Source organism: Chiloscyllium plagiosum, unplaced genomic scaffold, assembly GCF_037043375.1.
Source record: "Chiloscyllium plagiosum isolate Xiang-an unplaced genomic scaffold, Cpla_swu_hap1 HiC_scaffold_34, whole genome shotgun sequence".
Lineage (NCBI taxonomy): Eukaryota > Metazoa > Chordata > Chondrichthyes > Orectolobiformes > Hemiscylliidae > Chiloscyllium > Chiloscyllium plagiosum.
The window spans coordinates 25,091,728-25,119,427 of NW_028270172.1; the positions used below are offsets into that span (position 1 = coordinate 25,091,728).

A 27,700-nucleotide genomic window follows, 5' to 3' on the forward strand; every position below is an offset into this window, starting at 1 on the left:
TGGGCAAAAGCCCTTCATTAGGAATAAAGGCAGTGAGCCCGAAGCGTGGAGAGATAAGCTAGAGGAGGGTGGGGGTGGGGAGAAAGTAGCATAGAGTACAATGGGTGAGTGGGGGAGGGGATGAAGGTGATAGGTCAGGGAGGAGAGGGTGGAGTGGATAAGTGGAAACGGAGATAGGCAGGTAGGACAAGTCATGGGGACAGTGCTGAGCTGGAAGTTTAGAACTAGGGTGAGGTGGGGGAAGGGGAAATGAGGAAGCTGTTGAAGTCCACATTGATGCCCTGGGGTTGAAGTGTTCTGAGGCGGAAGATGAGGCGTTCTTCCTCCAGGCGTCTGGTGGTGAGGGAGCGGCGGTGAAGGAGGCCCAGGACCTCCATGTCCTCGGCAGAGTGGGAGGGGGAGTTGAAATGTTGGGCCACAGGGAGGTGTGGTTGATTGGTGCGGGTGTCCCGGAGATGTTCCCTAAAGCACTCTGCTAGGAGGCGCCCAGTCTCCCCAATGTAGAGGAGACCGCATCAGGAGCAACGGATACAATAAATGATATTAATGGATGTGCAAGTAAAACTTTGATGGAAGTGGAAGGCTTCTTTAGGGCCTTGGATAGAGGTGAGGGAGGAGGTGTGGGTGCAGGTTTTACAGTTCCTGCGGTGACAGGGTAAAGTGCCAGGATGGGAGGGTGGGTTGTAGGGGGGCGTGGACCTGACCAGGTAGTCACGGAGGGAACGGTCTTTGCGGAAGGCGGAAAGGGGTGGGGAGGGAAATATATCCCTGGCGGTGGGGTCTGTTTGGAGGTGGCGGAAATGTCGGCGGATGATTTGGTTTATGCGAAGGTTGGTAGGGTGGAAGGTGAGCACCAGGGGCGTTCTGTCCTTGTTACGGTTGGAGGGGTGGCGTCTGAGGGCGGAGGTGCGGGATGTAGACAAGATGCGTTGGAGGGCATATTTAACCACGTGGGAAGGGAAATTGCGGTCTCTAAAGAAGGAGGCCATCTGGTGTGTTCTGTGGTGGAACTGATCCTCCTGGGAGCAGATACGGCGGAGGCAGAGGAATTGGGAATACGGGATGGCATTTTTGCAAGAGGTAGGGTGGGAAGAGGTGTAATCCAGGTAGCTGTGGGAGTCGGTGGGTTTGTAAAAAATGTCAATGTCAAGTCGATCGTCATTAATGCAGATGGAGAGGTCCAGGAAGGGGAGGGAGGTGTCAGAGGTGGTCCAGGTAAATTTAAGGTCAGGGTGGAATGTGTTGGTGAAGTTGATGAATTGCTCAACCTCCTCACGGGAGCACGAGATGGCGAAGAAGGGCTCATGCCCGAAACGTCGATTCTCCTGCTCCTTGGATGCTGCCTGACCTGCTGCGCTTTTCCAGCAACACATTTCCAGTTTGCAAATCACTGTAATGTATTCAAGACTAAAAGACATCAGAGCAGAAGTAGGCCATTCAGTGCATCGAGTCTGTTCCATCACTCAATGAGATCACGGCTGAGTTGATAATTTTCAACTCTTCATTCCTGTCTTACCCTCCACCAACCCAACTCCCACCAAAACCCTTGATTTTCTCTTGTTGATTAAACTCTGTCTCACCCTCTAATATTATTGACCCAGACAAGTATTTCAAATCAATAAGTATTGATAAATATTTTATCCCAAACAAGGAGGGTAAAAGAAAAATACAATGGGAACTTAAAATCATGATCCTCAACAAAAGATTGTCACTAATAAGTTCTGCAAATAATTCAGGAGGAACGTGTTTATTCAGTGACCAGCGTGTGAAAATCAGTCGCCCTTGAGTAGACCATAAGACATAGGAGCAGAAAATAGGCCATTCAGCCCATCGAGTCTGCTCCACCATTCAATCATGGCTGATAAATTTCTCAACCCCATTCTACCCGTAACCGTTGATACTCTAGCACCTATCTACCTCAGTCTTAAGTATACCTGATGTCTGTGAGGGGGAAAGCAGACATATTTGTGAGGGGGGGGGGAGGTGGCAGGGAACAGGAGATGTTGAAATAAATGGAATGAGGCTGTTATGGAGCAGAAATACAATTCTATGATCAATGATAGCTGCTGTCCTGAGCATCTGGGCTAGGAGCAAAAAGCGAAAGCAAAGGCAAATAAAATAAAACAGAGAAGAGGAAGCAACAAAGATTGAGAATAAAAAGTCAAAGAGGGAGCAGACGCTACAACACTTTGTTTCTGTCCAAGAGGTGAATGGAAGGAGTTGGAGTTGGAGCGCCCCTCCCCCACACCAAACCGCCCCGCCCCCAATCTAGTCCTCTTCATTGGACGTCCGCCGCCTCGGACCGGCAGTTCTTGGCGCACACACACTGTAAGGGGAAGGAAAGTTGTCCTGGTAGCGGCGTCCTTTCCACATTCACTCACCATCGTAGGAGCGCCACTCGCACTTGTGTTTCTTGTGCTTCTTCCCCATGTCCAGGCGGCCGCCAGCGCCAGCGCACCCGCCTCGAGCCGCCGATTCTGCGCAACCTCGCGCGCCCAACGGCGCCTCGTCGACAGGAGCGAGCACTCGCCTGGCGTCTGCTTCCCGTGGGGAGGGGAGACCTCCCGAGGGCACCGATTTTAAAATCAATACAGTACGATTCAACGATTCCGAATCATTTCCATCTTTTGATTTATGAAACTTGTCAACTTTGCGCTGCTTCCCCGCCCACTCCCCCTTCCGTCGAGAGTCAGTCGACGGTCTCGGCACACAGCGACCAATCCGGTTGCGGACGGGTGAGTGTCGGGAGATCGCAGCCAATCGGTGGATCGTCTCCGGGAGGAAGGCGGATCTGGACGATGATCGGCGTCCCGATCCGCCAGCGATAGTAAACAGTGCGGACGGCGTCAGCCAATCGCGGCGGCATCTCCTGCATTTGTCCCGCCCCCAGGATGTGACGCAATGAGTGGCTGTAGCCTGTGCTGTGGCGGGCGGTGGATTTGAGTTTTCTGCCGGCGAGAGAGCCGAAGGAACTTGTGAGTGAGAATAGGCCCTGGGTATTGGGGGTGGGGGGGTTCTGGCTCCTGGTATTGACCAGATGGTGGGAGAGATTGATAGATCAGTGGGGCTGGATTTTAGGGCAAGTTTACTCTCCGAGTGTCCGTTTCAGTTGTGCGGTTGCCCCCTTTTACCTCAGCCGAAAGCCTTGAGCACAAAATCCCTGCTGGCACTCTATTCAGTACACTGCTGAGGGAGTGCTGGAATGCGGTGTAGGACAAATGAAGTTTCTCCGGTTATCTTGTCCAACGTTCATTGTCTTATAGTGATGTAGAGCACGGAAACTGACCCTTCGGCCCAACTCGTCCTTGCCGACCAGATATCCTAACCTAATTTTGTCCCATTTGCTAGCACTTAACCTGTATCCCTCCAAACTCTTCCTATTCATACACTCATCCAGGTGCCTTTGTACCACCTTCACCACTTTCTCTGGCAGCTAATTCTGTACACATATCACAATGTGTGAAAAAGATGCAACTTAGGCCCCTATTAAATCTTCCCCTCCCCCCCCCCCCCTACTTTTGACCTATGCCCTCTAGTTCTGGACTCACCCATCCCAAGAAAAATCCTTGTCTATTTATCGTATCCATGCCCCTCATAATTTTATAAACCTCTGTAAGGTCAACCTTCAGCCTTCCATGGAAAATGTATTCATTCCCTAACTGTTTGTGAAATCATGCGGCTTGCGAGTTTGGCTGCTGTGTTTCCCTTACATCAGTGATGACCTTACAAATGGGTTTCATAGATGTAGAAGTGCTTTCCCAGTTGAAGCATCTTGCATCTGGTGCAGCCTTCCTTCAATTTGATTAGGGGAGTTATCTTCACAACTTCAAGTCCATGGTGAGCAAGCTAAATAGACTCGAAAATAGATGGGGCAGTAAATTGTAATGCAGAAATAACCTTACAAATGGATATGGATAGGTTAGAAGTGGCCAAAATGTGGCAGATGGAGTCTAATGTAGATAAGTGTGAGCTCATGTGTTTCATTGGAAAAAATGAGAAGGTGGTCTGTTAACTAAACGGGGAGAGATTTCAAGGTGTTCCAGTACAGAGGGATCTGGGTGTCCTCATTCAGAGTCACAGAAAACTAGTGTACAGGTACTGCAGATAATGAAGAAAGCAAATGGAATATTGGCTTTTATAGCTAAAGGCATAGAAGATAAAGGTAAGGGAGTACTGTTCCAACTAAATAAGGCATTGGTGAGACCACAATTGGAGTATTGTGTGCAGTTTTGGTTCCCTTATTTGAGGAAGGATGTAGTGGTAGTAGAGGTAGTTCAGAGAAGGTTCGCGAGTTTGACCCCAGAGTTGAGGAGTTTGTCATGTGAAGAGAGGGTGGCACGGTGACTCAGTGGTTAGCACTGCTGCCTCACAGCGACAGGGACCCGGGTTCAATTCCCGCCTTGGACAACTGTCTGTGTGGAGTTTGCACGTTCTCCCCGTGTCTGCATGGGTTTCCTATGGGTGCTCTGGTTTCCTCCCTCAGTCCAAAAATGTGCAGGTTAGGTGAATTGGCCATGCTAAACTGTCCGTAATGTTAGGTGCATTAGTCAGAGGGGAATGGGTTTGGATGGGTCGCTCTTCGGAGGGTCGGTGTGGACTTGTTGGGCCGAAGGGCCTGTTTCCGCACTGTAGGGAATCTAATCTAAATTTTCCTGAACAAATAGTCTGTTATTGATCCCACTCAATGAAATTATGACATTATTATATTCAATCAGTTGTTTAGATTTTTCTTTTTTAAAACACTTTAGTAATTTATAAATGGATGCAGCAGCTGGAGAATTAAAACAGGCTTTACCATCTTTTGACTCCATGAAAATACATGTGGAAGTCTGTGTGAAACAGAACAGGTAAGCCACTTTTGTTTCATGCAGTGAAACTTGTAGTTTTTCTTTCCTTATTGCAATAACAAATAACGAAGAAAAATAAATATAGAGCTATCTTTCAGTGTGGCATGTGTGAGGATCACAAATCTGTGGGTATTCAGCTGTGTTCATTGTCAGCCTTTGGTTACAATTGGCAGGTGACTAAAAGATCTATGGGATCCTGGGGAGTCTGTTGGAGAGGCCAAGCTGCTTAGTGCATGCATGGGAAGAGAGTTTGAGAAGAAAGCTGCTATGTGAGTGCAGGATGAGAAATTGCTGATTTCAGTTGTGGGCTTGTGCCGTTTAAACTGGCTAGACAAGTGATATATAATGTAGGGTGATTCCAGCAGCAAGGGTTCAATTTCCACACTGGTTGAATTGACAATGATGAGCTCTCCTTCTTAATATCTTCCCTTGCCTGAAATTTAGTTAAACCACCAACAGTTATGTGTGTCTTTATTGAGAGAGAGCCTATGGTCCAGTAGGACTGTAGCAACTTTTGCCTTTCAGACCATGGAGAGAGTTTAGGGGGCCGGGAGGTTTTTCTTGAGTTTTTAATGTGCCAAATTCTTCAGTTTATTATTGGTGCTTTATTACTTTCCTCTACTTGTGCCCTAATCTCTGAATCTGTTAAAACTGCTTAGCTTTATTAACTAACAACAATGGTTTTAATTTAGTTATTCAAATTTGACAAATGATTGAATGGACTGCTTTAGAAAAGAGAAAAGGCTGAGGAAGGAATTGTTGTAAAAAGCATGTTACTGGATTGCATTGAGAGTCATGGTTATACGGCTTTGCAACAGGGGAAGAAGGTACAAGAGTAGACAGCTTATCACTGAGGGACGTAACAAAGTGAGATTTAGGCGATAACAGGTTACCAATTTTAGGTGTGAGGCATTGTGACCAGCTATGGATGCTGAAGATCATCAGAATGACAAACTCTAGTTCCGGGATAGCTGAACAGCTTGTGGGTATAAACAATACAATGAGTGAAGAAGGTTATTTCTGAATACAATGGGACCTTGATCAGATGGGCCAATGGGCTGAGGAGTGGCAGGTAATGTTTAACTTAGATAATTGAGATGAGTTGCGTTTCAGTAAGACAAACCAGGGCAGAAGCTGTACAACTAATGCAAGTGTCCTAGGGTGTGTTGCTGAACAGAGAGACATGGGGGTGCAGGAGTAGAACTCTTTGAAAGTGGAGTCGCAGGTGGACGGGGTGGTAAAGAAGGCTTTTGGCACACTTGCCTTCAATGGTCCGTGCATTGAGTTTAGGAGCTGGGATGTCATGTTGTGGCTGTACAGTACATTGGTAAGGCCACTTTTGGAATACTGCATTCAATTCTGGTCTCTTTGCTGTAGGAAAGATATTGTGAAAATTGTAAATCCTTTCTGAATCCTTTCAAGGATGTTGCTGGGATTGGAGGATTTGAGCTATAGGAAGAGGCTGAGGGGTGATCTTATAGAAGCTTTCAAAATCATGAGTGACATCGGCAGGATAAATAGCCAAAGTCTTTTTCCTAGGGTCGGGGAGTCCAAAACTAGAGGGCATAGGAAAAGATGCAAAAGGGACCTGAGGGCAACCTTTTTCTTGGGGAGTGGTGTGTTTATGCAATGAGCTGCCAGAAGAAGTGGAGGAGGCTGGTACAATTACAAATTTTAAAAGTATATGGATGGGTATATGAATAGGAACAGTTTAGAGGGATATGGATCAAATGCTGGCAAATGGGAGTAGATCAGGTGAGAGTATCTGATTGGCATGGACAATTTGGACCAGAGATCTGTTTCGTTGTGACTGTGATTCTGGAGTGGGCTGTGGTCTGTGCCTCTTGGCTGTAAAATTGCCGAGAAAGCTGCTCATTTTCGCCCTCCCATATTGTAGTTAGTGTCCTTCCGGTAGAATCAATGCATTACCACAAAGAGCTGAAATTATGATGTAATATTTATATATTCACTTCATATATAAAACCCTTTGTTCATATTTATAATGTAAGGACAGTGCACCCATTTTATTTTAAAATGGGACTGAATTATGTCTGCAAAGTCTGGGGCCCTTGTCAGAAATTTATATTTGGTCTTGAATCATGTGCAATGCCATGAGTGACTTACTGACTGCGTTCAATGGATAAATAAATGGGTAAAATTAGCACTACATATCAGAAGAAAGTACATCGCTCTATAAAGATACAAGCACAATTAATACAAGTTCCTAGTAATAAATCTACCTCCAAAGCAAGCCAATATTATCTTATGACACAGCTCTTTAATTAAACTGCAAAAAGCAACTCCACAAATTTGCAACAATTGTTTTGTGTGTTTTTTTTAACATGGTTTCGTTCTGTTTCAATAGTACTGCGAAGCAGGAAGATGTGCGGCTGTGTGTATTGCAACTACTGAGCAGACACCAAGTGGTATTTGGAGATTATGTCTGGATGGAATTTGATGATGATTTTCTAACGAAGCATGTAAACTCTGTATGCATCGTGGACACGGATCTTACGTTTAAGGACAGACAGGTAAGGGATTGACGGGGGGAATTGTTAGAAGTTGAGTCAAGCACTTTTTTGTAATAGTCATACAGCGTAGAAACAGGTCTTTTGGTACTGAAAATGGGCCAACCAGGTTTCCTAAACTGAACTAGTCCCATTTGTCTGCGTTTGGCCCAAATCCACCTCAACCTTTTCTAACCATGTACAAGTCCAAATGTCTTTTAATTGTTACAACTGTATAGGCCTCTACTACTTCCTCTGGCAGCTCATTCCAAATATGTACCACCCACTGTGAGGGGGTGAAAAGCTGCACCTCAGGTACCTTCTTATCTTTCCCTTCTCATCATAAACCTAATCTTCTAATTTTGGACTCCCCTACCCTGGGAAAAACTACCTTGGCTATTCACCTTATCTATGTCCCTCATGAGCTTTCAACCTCTATAAGGTCACCCATCAGCCTCCTATGCTCCATGTGGGGAAAGAAAAAGTCCCAGCCTATCCAGCCTCCTCTTAAACTCAAAGCCTCCGATCTCTGTAACATCCTTCGTAAATATTTTTCCTCCCTCTCTTATAGGAAGGTGATCAAAATTTGTATACAGTATTCCAATGTGGCTTTACCAATGTCTTATATATCTGTAACATGGCATTTGAACTCCTGTACTATTAACAATGTCAATAATTTGTTATAGTGGAGAATTGCAATGGAATAATCTGGAATGTATCACTTAATGTCATGAAAGTGCTTCTCTTTTACTTCCTAATCAAGTATATATGGAAAATAAACTGTCATTACAACTTAATTTGTCATTTTGTGGAGAAGGTAACAGTTGAAGTTCCAAACTGGTGGTCTGTTAGAACAGAAGTAAGTTAATGTAGCAAGTTTAAGCAAGCACAAGACATGTTATGTTAGGAAGAAAGTATAGGGCAGATTAAATTGCAGAACTGATAATGAAAGAGGTAGTAATTAGACAAGAAAATAAAAGATCGGTCTAGAAGAGATGTAAAGAGGTAAAGGAAAGTTATCAGTAACGGCTGTCATCTGAAAACCAAATGTCCACATTGCATGAGGTTCAGCTGTTTGACAAAGTTGAGCATACTGTGAATACTTACTATTGTGACATACAGCAACATTTTTAATATCTTTAAAATATTTTGTATTTTATCATTGTTTGATAAATTGTTAATTCCAGATTTAATTGCCTGTTACTATATAGAAAACGTCAGATACTTTTGAAAATTGATTCATCTTCTGTAAAAGAGATAAAAGGATAAAGTGAATGAAATGGCCAGTGCTGCCAATAGTACATTGACCTTGCATCTAGGGTCACTTTGTGTGCTAGAAGGTAACTAGGATTAGGGAAATTGGACAATTCCAATTTGGGTGAATTCTTTTATTTCAGAAGGAAAATGTTTCACTGTTCCACTGCAATACCTTTCATGAGAAGTATTTACTTTCCCAGTTGATGTTAACTCATGTATACAGACTGTGAATCAGCAAATGTACTTGCTGCTGCTAAACTATCTTCATTTTCTGTCTCAGCCTATTGACCTGACAAAGTCCAACATTTCAATTTATATATTTCGTCTAAATGAGGAAGGTCCATCCTCTGATGCTTTGGAGGGAGAAGAGGAGAACATGCCAGCCTCTAATAACTGGCTTCTACCTGCCGGTATGTACCACAAAACCCTGTTGCGGACTAGGATGTTGTTGGGGATGGGGGTTTTGAGTTGTTAAAAGTAGGCTAGGACCTTTTTTCAGTGGTCCATAGGAGATTGATGGATGACCTCCATAGAAGTTGATATTATGAGATAAGGTGAATAGTGGTGGTGAAGTTCAAAACAAGGGGGCACACTTTTAAGGTGAGATTAAAAAGATTTAAAAAGGATATGAGCAGTAACTGCTTCAGAGTGGTTAATATGTGGAATGAACTGCCAGAGAAAGTGGTGGATGCAGGTATAGTTATGACGCTTAAAAGACATTTTTGATAAGTACAACAATGAGAAACGTTTGGAAGGATATGGGCCAAATACAGACAGACAGGTGTTGTTTTGTTTGGGAACATAGTTGGTGTGAACGAATTAGACTGACAGATCTGTTTCCAACCTGTATGACTCTATTCTTGTGTAGTGAAATTTAACTAGGACCATTACTTTTTGTTTTTTTTTTAAGTGTTAAAGGGTTTGAAAAATTCCCCTAAATATTGAAGCAACTGCCTTGTTTGGTAATGCATCTGTATCTATGTGGAAATTAAAATTTTACATGTAGGAAATATGAAATTAAAGCAGACATTGCTGGAAACACTTAAGATATTTGCCTACATAAATAAAGAAATGGAATTGACATTTCAGGTTAATTCTTTTTGGATCAGATGTCGTAATCCCACTTATGACAATCATGGCTCAGCAGCAGTGCTCTCACTACATATTGTAAATGTCTTTTTATATTAATTTGTGGCATATGGATGTCACTGGCTGAGAAAGCACTTATTGCGCATCCCTAGTTACCTTTGACAAGGAGCTGTCATCTTGAAGTGCTGCGGTCTATTTATAGTAGACCCATTAGAAAATGTGATTCCAGGATTTTAACCCAACAGAAGTGAAGGAATGGCAATATATTTCTAAATCAGGCTGTTGAGTGGCTTGAGGGTGAGTTTGCAGGTAATGATGTTTCATGTGCTTGTTGCCCTTGCCATTCTAGATGGAGTAGTTGTGTATTTACTTTAAATAGATAGCTTGGAGTAGGATTTTGACCCCAGGGCTCGTCTGCTCTATCTGTTTTAGTTCTCTCCCTTTTTTATTTTACGTACCCCTTGAAGAGCTCTGTCGTAGCAAATGAGGCCAGTGCAGACTAGTGGCGGCAATGGAGGCAAGCTTAGGTTCCCATTGGCTTCTGCATCGCCGGGATGGTCCTAGTGCCATGGTTGCAGTGTCAGAGGCAAGTTTGGGTCCAATACAAAACTTATCTGCATTGGCAAGGTGGCCCCAAAGCAGACTCATGATGATGGCAGAGTTGAGTTTGGGCCATTGTACCTGGTGTCATCAGTGTCTGCATTGGTGAGGGTGTGGTGAAGATGATAACACTGAAGAGTGGAGACCTTTGTTCCAGAAGTGGTGCAGTGAAGGGGACTTGTCTGGCCAGCAAGCCCATAGCGGAGCACTTAACAAGAAGGACTGTAAAGTTGAACAATTTTTCTTTATTTTTCTGTCTATTTTCTATGTTTTTTTCTTTTTAAGATGGCGCTGGAGGCCGGTGACACTGTACAACATTTTCCACTGTATTTTGTAGCAATAAATAAATCAAATGTACAGTCTGAAGAGCTTTTTGTGAATTTATGCAGTGTATGTTTTAAATGGTGACACTACCTATATATTGAGCATCAATGGTGAAGGGAATGAATGTTTGTAGATGTGCCAAAATCTTGGGCTACTATGTCCTGGATGGTGTCAAGCTTTGAGTATTGGGGTTACATTCATCCAAGCAACTGGGGAGTATTCCATCATATTCTTGACTTGTGCTGAAAATGTGTTGCTGGAAAAGCGCAGCAGGTCAGGCAGCATCCAAGGAACAGGAGAATTGACGTTTCGGGCATAAGCCCTTCTTCAGGAATGAGGAAAGTGTGTCCAGCAGGCTAAGATAAAAGATAGGGAGGAGGGACTTGGGGGAGGGGCTTTGGAAATGCGATAGGTGGAGGGAGGTCAAGGTGAGGGTGATAGGCCCGAGTGGGGGTGGGGGCGGAGAGGTCAGGAAGATGATTGCAGGATAGGAAGGTGGTGCTGAGTTCGAGGGATTTGACTGAGATAAGGTGGGGGGAAGGGGAAATGAGGAAACTGGAGAAATCTGAGTTCATCCCTTGTGCTTGGAGGGTTCCCAGGCGCTCTTCCTCCAACCGTCGTGTTGCCATGGTCTGGCGATGGAGGAGTCCAAGGACGTGCATGTCCTTGGTGGAGTGGGAGGGGGAGTTGAAGTGTTGAGCCACGGGGTGGTTGGGTTTGTTGGTCCGGGTGTCCCAGAGGTGTTCTCTGAAACGTTCTGCAAGTAGGCGGTCTGTCTCCCCAATAGAGGAGGCCACATCGGGTGCAGCGGATGCAATAGATGTGTGTGGAGGTGCAGGTGAATTTGTGGCGGATATGGAAGTTTCCTTTGGGGCCTTGGAGGGAGGTGAGGGGGGAGGTGTGGACGCAAGTCTTGCACCTCCTGTGGTTGCAGGGGAAGGTGCCAGGAGTGGAGGTTGGGTTGGTGGGGGGTGTGGACCTGACGAGGGAGTCACGGAGGGAGTGGTCTTTTCGGAACGCTGATAGGGGAGGGGAGGGAAATATATCACTGGTGGTGGGGTCCATTTGGAGGTGGCGGAAATGACGGCGGATGGTACGTTGTACATGGAGGTTGGTGGGGTGGTAGGTGAGGACCAGTAGGGTTCTGTTCTGGTGGCGGTTGGAGGGGTGGGGCTCAAGGGCGGAGGAGCGGGAAGTAGAAGAGATGCGGTGGAGGGCGTCGTCTACTACGTCTGGCGGGAAATTACGGTCCTTGAAGAAGGAGGCCATCTGGGTTGTACATTTTTGGAACTGGTCCTTCTGGGAGCAGATGCGGCGGAAGGAATTGGGAGAATGGGATGGCGTTTTTACAGGGGGCAGGGTAGGAGGAGGTGTAGTCTCGGTTGCTGTGGGAGTCGATCGGTTTATAGTAAATGACCGTGTCGATTCGGTCACCCGAGATTAGAAATGGAAAGGTCTAGGAAGGGGAGGGAGGAGTCTGAGACGGTCCAGGTGAATTTGAGGTCGGGGTGGAAGTTGTTGGTATTCTTGACGTGTCTTGTAAATGGAGGATAGACTTTAGAGAGTCAGGAGGTGAATTATCGTTGCAGGTTTCTCTGACCTGCCTCTGTAGCCACAGCATTTATACCTGGAGCAGTTTAGTTTCTGGTCAATGGTAACACTCCCAGGATTTTGATAGTGGGGAATTCAGTGATGATATTGCCATTGAATGTAAAAGTGATAGTTAGATTCTGTCTTGTTGTAAATGATTATTGCCTGACATTAGTGTGGCAAGTAACAATTGTGCCACATTTTAGCCTTATTCTGGATATTGTCCAGTTCTTGCTGCAATGGGGCATGGACTGCTTCAATATCTGAGGAAGGGGAATAGTAATGAACATTTGTGCAACTATTATTGAACATTCAAATCAAAGCAAAATACAGTGGCTGCTGGGAATCTGAAACAAACCATACTGGAGAAACTCAGCAGGTCTGGCAGCTGAAACAGTTAATATTTTGATTCTGGTATGACATTTTGTTGAATGTCACTGTTGACCTTATGGAGTTCAAGTCATTGAGCAGCTCTACATGACTAATAGTTGGAAAGACACCCCGAAGAGTGGTGGAAGCTGATTCAGCAACTTTTCAAAGGTACTTGGCCATTTTTATTTTAGTTGAAACTTTATTGCTGGAACAGCACAGCAGGTCAGGCAGCATCCAGGGAACAGGAGATTCGACGTTTCGGGCACAGGCCCTTCTTCAGGAATGAGCAGAGAGTGTTCAGCAGGAGAAGATAAAAGGTAGGGAGGAGGGACTTGGAGGAGGGGCGTTGGAAATGTGATAGGTGGAAAGAGGTCAAGGTGAGGGTGATAGGTCGGAGTAGGATGGAGGCGGAGAGGTCAAGAAGAAGACTGCAGGTCAGGAAGGCGGTGCCGGGCTGGAGGGATTCGGCTGAGACAAGGTGGGGGGAGGGGGGATGAAGAAACTGGTGAAGTCCAAGTTCATCCCCTGTGGTTGGAGGGTTCCCAGTCGGAAGATAAGACGCTCCTCCTCCGACCGTCGCGTTGTTGTGGTTTGGCGGTGGATGAGTCCAATGACCTGCATATCCTCGGTGGAGTGGGAGGGGGAGTTGAAATGCTGTGCTACAGGGTGGTTGGGTTGGTTCGTCCGGGTGGCGCAGAGGTGCTCTCTGAATCGCTCCGCAAGTAGGCGGCCTGTCTCCCCAATATAGAGGAGGCTGCAGCGGATGCAGTAGATGATGTGGGTGGAGGTGCAGGTGAATCTGTGGCGGATATGGAAGTTTCCTTTGGGGCCTTGGAGAGAAGGCCAAGGCCCCAAAGGAAACTTCCATATCCGCCACAGATTCACCTGCACCTCCACCCACATCATCTACTGCATCCGCTGCAGCCGGTGTGGCCTCCTCTATATTGGGGAGACAGGCCGCCTACTTGCGGAGCGATTCAGAGAGCACCTCTGGGCCACCCGGACGAACCAACCCAACCACCCTGTAGCACAGCATTTCAACTCCCCCTCCCACTCCACCGAGGATATGCAGGTCATTGGACAGGAACGTCTTATCTTCCGACTGGGAACCCTCCAACCACAGGGGATGAACTTGGACTTCACCAGTTTCTTCATCCCCCCTCCCCCCACCTTGTCTCAGCCGAATCCCTCCAGCCCGGCACCGCCTTCCTGACCTGCAGTCTTCTTCTTGACCTCTCCGCCTCCATCCTACTCCGACCTATCACCCTCACCTTGACCTCTTTCCACCTATCACATTTCCAACGCCCCTCCTCCAAGTCCCTCCTCCCTACCTTTTATCTTCTCCTGCTGAACACTCTCTGCTCATTCCTGAAGAAGGGCCTGTGCCCGAAACGTCGAATCTCCTGTTCCCTGGATGCTGCCTGACCTGCTGTGCTGTTCCAGCAATAAAGTTTCAACTTTGATCTCCAGCATCTGCAGACCTCACTTTCTCCCCATTTTTATTTTAGAACATATGAGGAAGGAGAAAGGAAGTAGAATCAATAAAAGCGCACCAGCAAAGGCACAGCTATTAAAATAGCCTTCTGTGTTGTATACATATCCATAACTTTACAAAGACAACTATGCTCTGTAACACTTTTTAAGAAATATCCCCAGCACGTCACTCAAATTTATAGGTAAAGTTGCTATTCACCATCATTATCTTGGGTGGGGGAGAAAGTTGCCCACATTACTACAATAAGTAAGAGTACTCTGATAGTTACAGCACCACCTGGAATCAAACATTCTTTTATTCACCTGGAATAATGTATGGTGAGTTTACAAACCACTTTAGCATCTAATGATATAATGTTATGTTAATTGTTGGTGCATGTAAAAGGCCACTTGCATAATATGGGCATTTATTTATATAGTTAACTATAAAAATCATAGCCAGCTCATGATTGCTCTGGCTATTTGTTACCTTTTTGTTAAAAGAAGGTGAATATCAAACTTTCTAGTAAGTATGGCAATTCTTGTTGAAAAAGAACTGCAGCTCTTATGAATCTGAAATTCTCATTATATAACATAATGAACTTTGCACTCTGCTCAATATAGCTTTTCATTCCATATTTGTAGGTGAGTTCCATGGACTTTGGGAGAGCCTGATATATGATAGTGAGGTTAAATCACAAGTAAGTGCTTTTAAAACTTATCACTGTATTCTGGCTATGTTGGAATAAACTGCTTGTCATGTCTATGAATAATCCATTTTTGCTGATAATGCTACGATATTTAGTTTATCAAGATTTGCTGACAGAATTGAAAATAGCTTAATAATTTAATATTTAACAAAATCAACTTTGAGTGTATATCAGTGTCTTTAAAAATATCTTTGATTCTTCAAAGTAATCTGTCACAGAATTGTCCCTTAAAAAATATTCTTGTTTTTTCCCATTGCAGTCCTACCCATTTATGTTGACTTCATGTGGTTCGGCATTCCATTCCTTCATACTTCTATTTATCTATTCTATTTTTTCTCATTATCTTGACTTTGACATAAAGGATTGCTCTGATAAATCGATAGTCTGTCTTTTTTCTGCCATTATTATCTATTTTAAAATAAAGTCTCTATATCACAACATTTTCTTTCAATTTCTTTTTGACTGTGTTTCAAAATAACTGGGCCAGAACTTTTTTGCAGAGTAGGACCCAATCTGCAGGCCTTTTAAAATGACAGGCAGGACCCAGATGAGGTGTCTACCCCTCATTTTCAGCAAATCACATTTGTGGTAGAAGGGAACAAATCCTTAATTCAGTGGGGCCTTTTGAAACGTCAAACAAATTGTCTTGGCCCAGAAGTGTTGGCATGTTCAGGTGCACCTGTCAAAATGCTTAATCAGCTTTAAATAAATTTTCCAGAGCAGTGTCCTAATTGGAGAAGTCAAATGCAAATCATTCAAATTAATGTGTAATCAACAAAAATATTGAGGAAAATTAGTTTCAACCTTTGTTTCCTTTATATGTATTTCAAAATATTTGAGACTTTGCACAGGCTATATTCAAACTGAGATTTTCTTTTAAAAAGTTTCAATCTATTATCTAATATTTTTTGTACATTTTGAAGGTTATTATTCCTGCAGTTTGTATTTAAAGTAAATTTAATTTGACCTTTTTGGGTAATTGATAACTTATTCACTTTGTTCCTGCAGTTACTTGACTACGTCTCAACTACTTTACTGTTTTCTGACAGAAGTGTTGATAGCAATTTGATTACCTGGAATCGAGTGGTACTACTTCATGGTCAGTCTTGAATCTCTAACAATCGATTATCTCGTGTATTTTTGTGCTGTTCCAGTGCTTTCAGCCAGTCCTATCTCTTGTTAAAATTGTTACCTGCTATATATCTGGGTACCAGTCCTGTTTGCCTTGGCATTTGCTATTATAGATCTTGAATCCTGCCTGATCTCATTAACTGTATTGATAATTGCATCCTATCCAACTTTGGAATGTTCAGAACTTTGCAAGAGCATACTGTGAATGGTAGGACTCTGAAAAATAGTGAAGGTCAGAACATCCTTGGTATGCATAATCACAGATCCCTGAAGGTAGATAAAGCAGTTAAGAAGGCATATTGGGTACTTGCCTTTATTAGCTGAGGCACAGAGTACAAGACCAGGGAAGTTATGCTGAAATTGTAACAATGCTGGTTAGGCCACAACTACAACCACATTATAGGAAGAATGTGATTGCAGTAGAGGGTAGAGAGATTTACCAGAATGCTGCCTGGACTACAGTGCCTGAGTTAGAAGAGTTTGGACAGGCTAGGGTTGTTTTCCTTGCAGCAGCAAAGGTTGAGAATGGACCTGTTAGAGGTGTTAAAGATTGAGTGGCATGGTTAAGAATGCACTTTTTTCCCCACACACATTGTTTTTTTTTCATCCATGGAACCTAGGCATCTCTAGCTGGTCAGTATTTATTGCCAGTCCCGAGTTGCTTTGAGGTAATGGTAAGCTAACTTCCTGGAACCTCTGCAGTTCTTGTGCTGTAGGTTGACCAACTGTCCTTACGGTGGGGATTCTAGGAATTTTACCCAGTGACAGTGAAGGAATAGCGATATATTTTCAAATCCGGAAAGTGAGTGGATTAGAGGGGAGCTTGGAGGTGATGGTCGTCCCATATGTCTGCTGCTCTTGACCTTTGAGGTGGAATTGGTCATGAGACTGCAAGCTACTGATTCGTGATTTTTGAATTTCTACAGTGCATCTTCCAGATAGTAGCAACTGTGTGTACTAAGCATTAGTGTAGGGACTGGATGTTTGTGGGTGTGGTGCCAATCAAGTCGCTTGCTTTGTCTTGGATGGTGTCAAGCTTCTTGAGTGTTGTTGGAGGTGCACCCATCCAGAAACTCAGTATTCTATTGTACTCCTGACTTCTCCCTCAAATATGATGGATGGGCTTTGGGGTGTCAGTTACTTGCTGCAGTATTCCTAGCATCTGACCTGTTCTTGTAGCCACTGCAGCTATGTGGCGAGTCATATTGAATATCAGGTCAATGGCAACTCCCTGGGTGTTAATTGGGGTATTCGGTGATGGTGACACCATTGAATGTCATGGTGTGATGATTAGATGGTATTTATTGCAAGGTGGTCATTGCCTGGCAGTAGTATGGTATGACTGTTAGTTGCCACTTATCAGCAAGATTGTCCAGATATTGTTGCATTTGAACATGGACTGCTTGTGTCTGAGAAGTTATGAATACTGCTGAGCATCGCGATCACATCGGCAAACATCCCCACTTCTGATCTTATGGAAGGAAGATTATTGATAAAGTAGCTGAAGATGATTGGGCTAAAACCAAATAAGTAGCGTGGTCAATAATCAGGGAGCATAGCTTGATAGTTGGATATTTGTTTCAATGAGGACTATGATAGTTGAAAACTTGCTGTCTGAAAGGGCAGTTGAATCAAAACTTTCAACATTTAAGCAGTATTTAGATTTCTACTTGGTCTCCAGGAAAATGATTATTAGAGTAAAATCATTGTTGACTATCATGGATGTTATGGGCTGAACAGTCTCCTTCTGTACTCTAAAAGTAATTTCATCAGCTGGAATCATAATGAAAGTTACTATCGCATCTGCTTTCCACCATCCTTTTATAAACAAACAATTTTAGAAAATAACTAAATTTGTAACCACAGATGTCAATTTTTTTTCTTTTTAACACAGGTCCCCCAGGAACTGGTAAAACATCTTTATGTAAAGCACTGGCACAAAAACTTACCATTCGATTTTCTCACCGGTAAGTTCAACCAAGGTGTTGCATTGTGTTAAACAATTTTATGGAAGTTTGTAGCGTTCTCAATTGATAATTGCTGACTTTTTTTTGTAAAAACGGATTCTTCGCTGGAAGGAAAGCATATGTACACAAGTGTGTTTTTAGCCTTTACTTAACTGGCTTTTTTAATGGATTTATAGGAGAGTGATGAATCTTTGTTTCATTAATGCAATTGGTTTCTAAATCTAGGATCTACATGGTATAGCAGTTTAAATATGCAAATTAATCATTCACCTTTTGTGAGCTGGATATGAATCCATCACTCTCTGAAGAAATAGCATTCACATTCTCATGAATATGAATATATTTATAACGTGGGGTGGTGAGGTAGCTCAGTGGTCAGCACTGCTGCCTCACAGTGCCAGGGACCCGGCTTCAATTCCAGCTTTGGGTGATTGTCTGTGTGGAGTTTGCATGTTCTCCCCGTGTCTGCATGGGTTTCCTCCAGGCATTTTGGTTTTCTCCCACAGTCCAAAGATATGTAGGCTTATGAGTTGACCTTGCTAAATTGCCCAAGTGTTCAGGGATGTGTAGGTTTGGTGTATTGGTCAGGGGAAATGTAGAGTATTAGGGTAGGAGAATAGGTCTGGGTGGGATTCTTCGGACGGTTGGTGTGGACTTGTTGGGCCAAATGGCCTATTCCTAACTATAGGGATTCTATGATTTCATAAAGTCTGAAATTTTCAGTTTGTTATAATTTAAATTTATTAGTTATGAATTCAAGTGCAAATTTGACCTCCCACTTGTAGTGTAGCAGCACCATTATTCATTTTTATCCTTTTACTCCAGTATTAAAGCTACTGTCAACTTTAATCATGATTAGACTAATCCACAGATCCAAGTAATCCTCTGGGGGTCCAGGTTCAAATCCCACTGTGGCAAATGGTGGAATTTGAATTCAATGAAAATCTGGAATTAAGAATCTAATGATGACTATGAAATCCTTGTCAGTTATTAGGGGAAAAGTCACCTGGTTCACTAATATCCTTTAGGGAAGAAAACTGGTCTGGCCTGGTCTACATGTGACTCCAAATTCATAGCAATGTGATCAACTCTTATCTGCTCTCTCGACAATTAGGAATAGACAATAAATGCTGGTCTAACCAGCGGCACCCACATATGGGAAATTGCTCATTGTGACTGGGAGTTTTCAGTGGGTGTGGGTTTTTTGTGCTATCACAACATCCTTAATCAGAGTTACATTTATGTCTTATTAAAGATTTTGTAGTTGGGAGCACAAAATGGTCACAATTTCAGAGAAAGTAACAATTCTCAGCTCATTTCTTTTTTGTATTTTTATGATAGTGTATGTAATCATTAATTGTAAGGGTTAGATTGCCAATGAACTTTGATTTTTTTTAAATGGTCTTCAAGAGACTGCTTCCACAACTGTGTTTCAGGTACCGATATGGGCAGCTGGTAGAAATCAACAGCCATAGTCTCTTCTCCAAATGGTTTTCTGAGGTAAATCCTTTCCATTCATTTTCACATTCAGATTTTGTTTTTACAGTTTCTCCTTTTCCAGGAGGAATCTCTTTTTACTAAAAAAAAAACTAAGGCCCATTACATCATGTTTTTCATCCTTTGATGCCAAAAATGATTTTCTTATTATCTAACATTTCTTAATTTAAGCCCTCATTCCGCATTATAAATTTTGTGATGACATTAATGAAAAATCGATATTTTCTGTCTAGGTCAACATCTGCGATTTGTTGCACGAAAATATAATTTCTAGTACATATGGAAAACCAGTAGTTATCAAGAGTGTGTTATTAAACCCTCCGTTTTATATAATACCTGAATGCAAAACCAACCACACAAATTTGATTTGAGTCAATTGGTTTAGCACCTATCAATTTACCCTTGGTTATTGATTTGTCTTGCAGAAATGGAAGTAGGACTAAAAGATTTCTCTCAATTTAGATTGAATTTGCAAACAGTTGGTCTTTTATGTAGAGAACCAACTACAGAGCAGCAATAAATATTAATTATGAACTAAGTTTTAATTTTAAAAAATCTTCTTAAACAGAGTGGCAAACTTGTTACAAAGATGTTTCAAACCATTCGGGATCTAATTATGGACACGGAATCTCTGATATTTGTTTTAATTGATGAGGTAAGACCATCTGACCTAAAGAACATCTAAAACTAGCATTGCTGTGGCAAGTTTGAATCTGCTCATGAGACCTTTTTTGAAGTTTTTGTTTTGACTATTATGAGATTGAACTAAGGTGAGAGGAGGCTCATATGGAACATAAGCAGTCACAAACTGAAATGACGTTTCTGTGCATTTAAAATCTGATTTTGCTCAGTACCTGTTTTAAAAATTTAGAAAACCAAACCTGGTAATCTGCCACTAGGTGTCACTGGACTGTTATGGACTGTCATGTTAACTGGCAGAAAATTGGTAGTGAAATTTATTAATAAATTCCATGTTTTCTACCTGCTTCAGTTTAACATTTAATTTAACATATTGTACTGTTAATAGTTAGTTTTAACATCTCATTGCAAAATGTTTCAAAGTCTGGTCATCCAAAAGATTTTCTGACCAAAGTTATGTAAATGAGCTTGGTGCACACCATGATTTCAAACAGCAATGAGATAAGTGAACATTTAGTCTTTTTTTTAGTGAAATTGGTTAGAGGAATAACTGTGGAGAACTCCCTGCTCTTCATTTAAATATAATAGTTTCCCCATATCTGTACAAGCAGGTGAGACTTCACTTTTCAATGTTCTCCACAAGTTAGTATCTTTGTACTACACTGCAGTGTTGACATGGATTATGTTGCCAGTTGAGGGGTTTGAACCCTGGCTACCTTGGTGAGATGCAATCAACTGAGCTAGGATATTAAACTTCCCTTTTCTTCAAACTGGCTTTAAGGGAGATCTTATGTTCTTTTGAGAGGATACTTGAAGCTTTGGTTTAATATCTCCTATGAGGGTGCAACCTCCCACTGTGCAGCACTCCCTCAATATTACACTGGACCATCAGCCTAGTTCTATTGTGCTCAGTGCTGGAGTAGAATCTGAGCTCACAACTTTTTGACTTGGGAAATGAGCATATGTCATGAGTGTAATGTGGGACTTTGAGAGATAGACAAGTTGAAAAGCTCACATCTGGGATGGAATTAATGAATAGACATGAATTTGAGGTACTAATTAATCATGGCCTAATAAAAAGGTGAAGCACATATGAGGAACTGATTGTGCGCAAGAATAGGAGTGGGCCAATCAGCTTTTTCTTAGAAAAAATGAACATACTGGCAATTGAAGAGTAGAGTGTTACTTCATTAAGTATTGACATGTTACAGCCTTGAGCTAGAACTTGGAATTGGGGACATTTTGGAATTCAATCAAAAAAACAAAAAGTGTAACCAAGTGGGAAAGAAGAGAATAAAATTGCTTGCAGGGAGTGCAGAAACTAACAGTAAAATCTTTTACTACTAAAGAGAAAAAGACAAGGAAGTGACACTAGAAACATTGGCTGCATTGGAGTCATCTTCCAAAATTTTAGACTCTGGAGGCAGTTCCTACAGAGGGTGTCAAATGTAATCTCATTGTTTTAAAAGGGAAGGAGTAAGAAAACAGAATTACAGACCAGTTTGCCTAATATCAGTAGTGGGGAAAATGCTGGAGTCTGCTGTAAAAGATGTGATGATAAAATATTGGAGTAAAGCTGCAAGATTGGACAAAGTCAGCTCTGAAGTGTCATCCAGACTCGCAACATTAGCTTGCTGTCTGAGCCACTGATCTCCAGCATTTGTTGTTTGCAATCATGGACAAAGAATGAATTAATGGAAGGCAAATCATACTTAAATCAACTAGATATTTTTTGAAGATGTAACCAGTGGAATAAACAGAAGAACCAATGAATGGGATATCTTTCAATTTTTAGAAGGCTCTGGAAATTCACCGTATAAGAGATTAGTGGGCAAATTAAAGTACATAGAGTGTAAGAAATTGGCATAGTTGTGATTGGTCGACAGACAGAAAATAAAGTGTGAATAACAGGTCTTTTTCCAGGTGTCAGGCAGTGACTAGTGGGGTACCACAAAGATTGGTGCTTAGGCCCCAGCTATTAATGATATGTATAAATGCCGCCTAGATGGGTGTCAAAATGCACCATTTCCATGATTTCTGACAAAACAAAACTGGACAGGGTTGATGAATGTGAAGTTATTCATGTGTGAAAAACAAAGGCAGAATCTTAATTAAATGGTAATATTTCATACATCTACATTTCCCAAAGAGCTCTGGGTGTCCTTGTCCTTGTACACCAGTCAGTGAAAGTAGACAGACAGCTGCCGCAAGCAATTAAGGCAGCAAACAGTATATTAGCATTCAGTGTAAGAGGATTTGAGTTCTGCAGTGCCTTGGTGAGACTGCACCTGGAGTATTGCATGCAGTTTTGGACTCTAAATTTAAGAGAGAAAATATTTGCCATAGAGGGAGTGCAACAGGGGCTTATTCAGCTGATACCGGGGATGGCAGGACTGTCTTAATGAGGAGAGATTTGTTTAACTGGGCCTGTATTCTCTAGAGTTTAGAGGGATAAGAGGGCATTGGATTGAAATGATGCTTCAAACAGGGCTGGACAAATTAGATGTAAGGAGAGTGTTTTGCTTGGTGGGGAGTCTAGAGCCAGGGGTCACAATCTCAGGACTGAAATGAGGAAAGATTTCATTGCCTAAAAGGTAGCGAACCTGTGGAATTCTCAACCACAGAAGGAGCCAAGTTGCTGAATATATTCAAGGAAGAAATAGATACCTCTCAATGTCTTTAAAATCTAAAAATGTAACTGGGGAAAGCAGAGAAATGGCATTGAGGTAGAGGATCAGGCTGATGCTATTGAATGGCTCAAAGGGCCAGAACATCATCTCTTCTAGTTTCTGTGTATCATGACCTTTAGAATTTGGGAGGGCTTGTTCAGACTTGGCTTTCCTTGGAAGTTGACATTCTTAGTGATTTGCGTAGAACAATTCCCTGAACTTTACTGTCTAATATGCAGTTAGCACTGATTGCCTACTTGCTTCCCATTTAAGTGTGCTTGTGTTATTAAATCTTGGCTTTTGCTATTGTCATCACCTGAACCATTCAAAATGCAAGTCCTTCCTGTCAACCTTGGAAATTCAATATTGTCAATCATAAGTGTTCAAACTGGAATCCCCAGATCTTATTCAATATTTAATTAGGTCGTTCAATACACCCCCACTTAGAGTTAAAATCATACCATAAGAATCTGTAAAAGCACCTAAAAGGTGTATCAAATTTCTATTGGTTGCTTTGCTCCTGTTATCTCTGGAATATAAAAGTAGGAGCAGGCAATTTAGTCAATTGAGCCTGTTCCTATAATCAATGAGACACGGCTGATCTGTGATCTTAATTCATATGCTTGCCTTTACCCATATCTCTAAATATGTTTTGGCCAACCAAAAACGCCATCCCATTCTCCCAATTCCTTCGACTCCCAGGAGGACCAGTTCCAAAAACGTACAATCCAGATGGCCTCCTTCTTCAAGGACCGCAATTTCCCCCCCGACGTGGTTGACGATGCCCTCCACCGCATCTCTTCCACTTCCCGCTCCTCCGCCCTTGAGCCCCGCCCCTCCAACCGCCACCAGGACAGAACCCCACTGGTCCTCACCTACCACCCCACCAATCTCCATGTACAGCGCATCATCCGCCGTCATTTCCGCCACCTCCAAACAGACCCCACTACCAAGGATATATTTCCCTCCCCTCCCCTATCAGCATTCCGTAAAGACCACTCCCTCCGTGACTCCCTCGTCAGATCCACACCCCCCACCAACCCAACCTCCACTCCCGGCACCTTCCCCTGCAATCGCAGGAGGTGCAAGACTTGTGCCCACACCTCCCCCCTCACCTCCCTCCAAGGCCCCAAAGGAAACTTCCATATCCGCCACAGATTCACCTGCACCTCCACACACATCATCTATTGCATCCTCTGCACCCGATGTGGCCTCCTCTATATTGTGGAGACAGGCTGGCTACTTGCGGAGCGTTTCAGAGAACACCTCTGGGACACCCGGACCAACCAACCCAACCACCCTGTGGCTCAACACTTTAACTCCCCCTCCCACTCCACCAAGGATATGCAGGTCTTTGGACTCCTCCATCGCCAGACCACAACAAAACGACGGCTGGAGGAAGAACGCCTCATCTTCTGCCTAGGAACCCTCCAACCACAAGGGATGAACTCGGATTTCTCCAGTTTCCTCATTTCCCCTCTCCCCACCTTATCTCAGTCAAATCCATCGAATTCAGCACCGCCTTCCTAACCTGCAATCTTCTTCCTGACCTCTCCGCCCCCACCCCAGTCTGACCTATCACCCTCACTTTGACCTCTTTCCACCTATCATATTTCCGACGTCCCTCCTCCCTACCTTTTATCTTAGCCTGCTGGACACACTTTCCTCATTCCTGAAGAAGGGCTTATGCCCGAAACGTCGATTCTCCTGTTCCTTGGATGCTGCCTGACCTGCTGCGCTTTTCCAGCAACACATTTTCAGCTCTGATCTCCAGCATCTGTAGACCTCACTTTCTCCCCAACCAAATCTATCAATCTCTGCTTTAAATTTAATAACTGATCTGGGATCAATTGCTTTTTGTTAGAATTTAAAATATATTTTTGTATAAAAGTGTAATCTTTTGAAATGTCTGGCTTTAATTTTTAGATTGTGCCCTAAGTGCTAGACTTCCCAATTATTGCATATTTCTGTCCATCCTATTTGTTTCCCTTAAATCTTTAAACTTTGATCAAATAAACCTTAATATTAAAGTTCAGGGAATGCAAGCCTTATTGTTTGATCTCCTCTTGGAATTTAGCCTTTAGTGTCCAGATATAACTGAAATTTGCACTGCAATTCCTCCAAATGTATCCTTTGAGATTTTGATGTTCAGAACTGCTCACAGCACTCCAGATGCAGTCTAAAGCATGATTTTTCTCACCTTGTATTCAAACTTTCTAAAGGCTAACATTCTATTTGTCTTTTTGATTACATTTTGCATTTAGGTGTGACATTTTAATGGTCAAGGTAACTGGACTGCCAAGTCTTTGTCACCGATGCAAACTTTTTAATGCATTAAATTAATCTGTACAGAAACTTGTGACAACATTTTAAGTGAGAATGAAGCATTGATAATAAAAGAATTTGGAGGAATTTGAACAGTGAACATATTTTTGAAAGTAGTTAATTATTTGCCCTGAAGGGTGAACGTTGTGGGCCATGACCTTGTCTATGGGTTAACAATCTGGTCGTGTCACTTGTGCTACAGGTTGAAAGTTTGACAGCAGCTAGGAATGCTTCGAAGTCTGGCACAGAGCCTTCTGATGCCATTCGAGTAGTTAATGCTGTGTTAACACAAATCGACCAGATCAAAAGGTAAGTTTCTTTTTAAATTGTACTAGCTCTTTCTATATAGCAGATTTAGTTTGGGGCTGTTTTCCCTGGAGTGTCTAAGGCTGAGGGGTGACCTTATAGAGGTTTACAAAATTGAGGGGCATGGAGGGGTCAGAGTGCAGAATAAAGGGCATAGGTTTAGGGTGAGAGGGGAAAGATGTAAAAGACACCTACGGGGCAACGTTTTCACACACAGGGTGGTACGTGTATGGAATGAGCTGCCAGAGGAAGTGGTGGAGGCTGGTACAATTGCAACATTTAAGAGGCATTTGGATGGGTATATGAATAGGAAGGGTTTGGAGGGATCTGGGCCGGGTGCTGGCAGGTGGGACTAGATTGGGTTGGGATATCTGGTCGGCGTGGACAGGTTGGACGGAAGGGTCTGTTTCCATGCTGTACATCTGTGACTCTAATCTTTGTTTTGTCAAGACTGATCTCTGGATCTCTTGTATAGTCCTGTGGATTTTGACATTAGTTGGCCTTATACCATCAACTTTTTATTTGCTCCTAGCAGTTGTGCACTTTGCCACATATTGATCATTGTTTTGCAATTCAAAAATAGCAATTGCTGCCTGCCTAGTGGTTAAAGATTCTGGATCAATGGTGCTGGAAGAGCACAGCAGTTCAGGCAGCATCGAGGAGCTTCAGCAAAATCGACGTTTCAGCAAAAGCCCTTCATCAGGAATAAAGGCAGAGAGCCTGAAGCGTGGAGAGATAAGCTAGGGAAGGGTGGGGGTGGGGAGAGAGTAGCATAGAGTACAATGGGTGAGTGGGGGAGGAGATGAAGGTGATAGGTCAGGGAGGAGAGGGTGGAGTGGACAGGTGGAAAAGGAGCTAGGCAGGTCGGAAAAGTCAAGGGGACTGGAAGTTTGAAACTAGGATGAGGTGGGGGAAGGGGAAATGAGGAAGCTGTTGAAGTCCACATTGATGCCCTGGGATTGAAGTGTTCTGAGGCGGAAGATGAGGCATTCTTCCTCCAGGCGTCTGGCGGTGAGGGAGCGGCGGTGAAGGAGGCCCAGGACCTCCATGTCCTCGGCAGAGTGGGAGGGGGAGTTGAAATGTTGGGCCACGGGGCGGGTTGGTTGATTGGTGCGGGTGTCTCGGAGATGTTCCCTAAAGCGCTCTGCTAGGAGGCGCCCAGTCTCCCCAATGTAGAGGAGACCGCATCGGGAGCAACAGATACAATAAATTATATTAGTGGATGTGCAGGTAAAATTTTGATGGATATGGAAGGCCCCTTTTGGGCCTTGGATAGAGGTGAGGGAGGAGGTGTGGGCACAGGTTTTACAGTTCCTGCGGTGGCAGGGGAAAGTGCCAGGATGTGAGGGTGGGTCGTGGGGGGGGCGTGGACCTGACTAGGTAGTCACGGAGGGAACGGTCTTTGCGGAAGGCGGAAAGGGGTGGGGAGGGAAATATATCCCTGCTGGTGGGATCTTTTTGGAGGTGGCGGAAATGTCGGCGGTTGATTTGGTTTGTGCGGAGGTTTGTAGGGTGGAAGGTGAGCACCAGGGGCGTTCTGTCCTTGTTACTGTTGGAGGGGTTGGGTCTGAGGGCGGAGGTGCGGGATGTGGACGAGATGCGTTGGAGGGCATCTTTAACCACGTGGGAAGGGAAATTGCGGTCTCTAAAGAAGGAGGCCATCTGGTGTGTTCTGTGGTGGAACTGGTCCTCCTGGGAGCAGATACGGCAGAGGCGGAGGAATTGGGAATACGGGATGGCATTTTTGCAAGAGATAGGATGGGAAGAGGTGTAATCCAGGTAGCTGTGGGAGTCGGTGGGTTTGTAAAAAATGTCAGTGTCAAGTCGGTCGTCACTAATGGAGATGGAGAGGTCCAGGAAGGGGAGGGAGGTGTCAGAGGTGGTCCAGGTAAATTTAAGGTCCGGGTGGAATGTGTTGGTGAAGTTGATGAATTGCTCAACCTCCTCGCAGGAGTACGAGGTGGCGCCAATGCAGTCATCAATGTAGCGGAGGAAGAGGTGGGGAGTGGTGCCGGTGTAATTACGGAAGATCAACTGTTCTACGTAGCCAAGAAAGAGACAGGCATAGCTGGGGCCCATACGTGTGCCCATGGCTACTCCTTTGGTCTGGAGGAAGTGGGGAGATTCAAAGGAGAAATTGTTAAGGGTGAGGACCAGTTCGGCTAAACGAATGAGAGTGTCGGTGGAAGGGTACTGTTGGGGACGTCTGGAGAGGAAAAAAACGGAGGGCTTGGAGGCCCTGGTCATGGCGGATGGAGGTGTAGAAGGATTGGATATCCATGGTGAAGATGAGGAGTTGGGGGCCGGGGAAACGGAAGTCTTGGAGGAGGTGGAGGGCGTGGGTGGTGTCTCGAACGTATGTGGGGAGTTCCTGGACTAGCGGGGATAGGACAGCGT

General features: G+C 43.7%; 2 protein-coding genes across 11 annotated transcripts in view; one reads left to right on the top strand and one right to left on the bottom strand.

The window, feature by feature from the left end:
• The window catches only part of brd9 (bromodomain containing 9), a 78,503-nt gene extending 75,990 nt beyond the window's left edge, over positions 1–2,513 (bottom strand). For all 5 annotated transcript variants that reach the window (XM_043719332.2, XM_043719329.2, XM_043719331.2 and 2 more), the window contains exon 1: positions 2,382–2,513. In XM_043719332.2, coding sequence (XP_043575267.1) covers positions 2,382–2,430 — 49 coding nt within the window. In that variant the 5' untranslated portion in view covers positions 2,431–2,513. The remainder of the gene's footprint in view (positions 1–2,381) is intronic.
• Positions 2,514–2,631: 118 nt separating this feature from the next.
• The window catches only part of trip13 (thyroid hormone receptor interactor 13), a 42,124-nt gene continuing 17,055 nt past the window's right edge, over positions 2,632–27,700 (top strand). For 2 of the 6 annotated variants that reach the window (XM_043719335.2, XM_043719334.2), the window contains exons 1-9: positions 2,632–2,735; positions 7,213–7,378; positions 8,892–9,021; positions 14,705–14,760; positions 15,778–15,868; positions 17,795–17,867; positions 19,304–19,367; positions 19,933–20,019; positions 25,200–25,306. In XM_043719335.2, coding sequence (XP_043575270.1) covers positions 2,635–2,735; positions 7,213–7,378; positions 8,892–9,021; positions 14,705–14,760; positions 15,778–15,868; positions 17,795–17,867; positions 19,304–19,367; positions 19,933–20,019; positions 25,200–25,306 — 875 coding nt within the window. In that variant the 5' untranslated portion in view covers positions 2,632–2,634. Of the gene's footprint in view, positions 2,736–2,765; positions 2,976–4,748; positions 4,848–7,212; positions 7,379–8,891; positions 9,022–14,704; positions 14,761–15,777; positions 15,869–17,794; positions 17,868–19,303; positions 19,368–19,932; positions 20,020–25,199; positions 25,311–27,700 lie in introns of those variants that run through there. The other 4 variants (XM_043719337.2, XM_043719339.2, XM_043719336.2 and 1 more) reach the window with 4 other exon arrangements.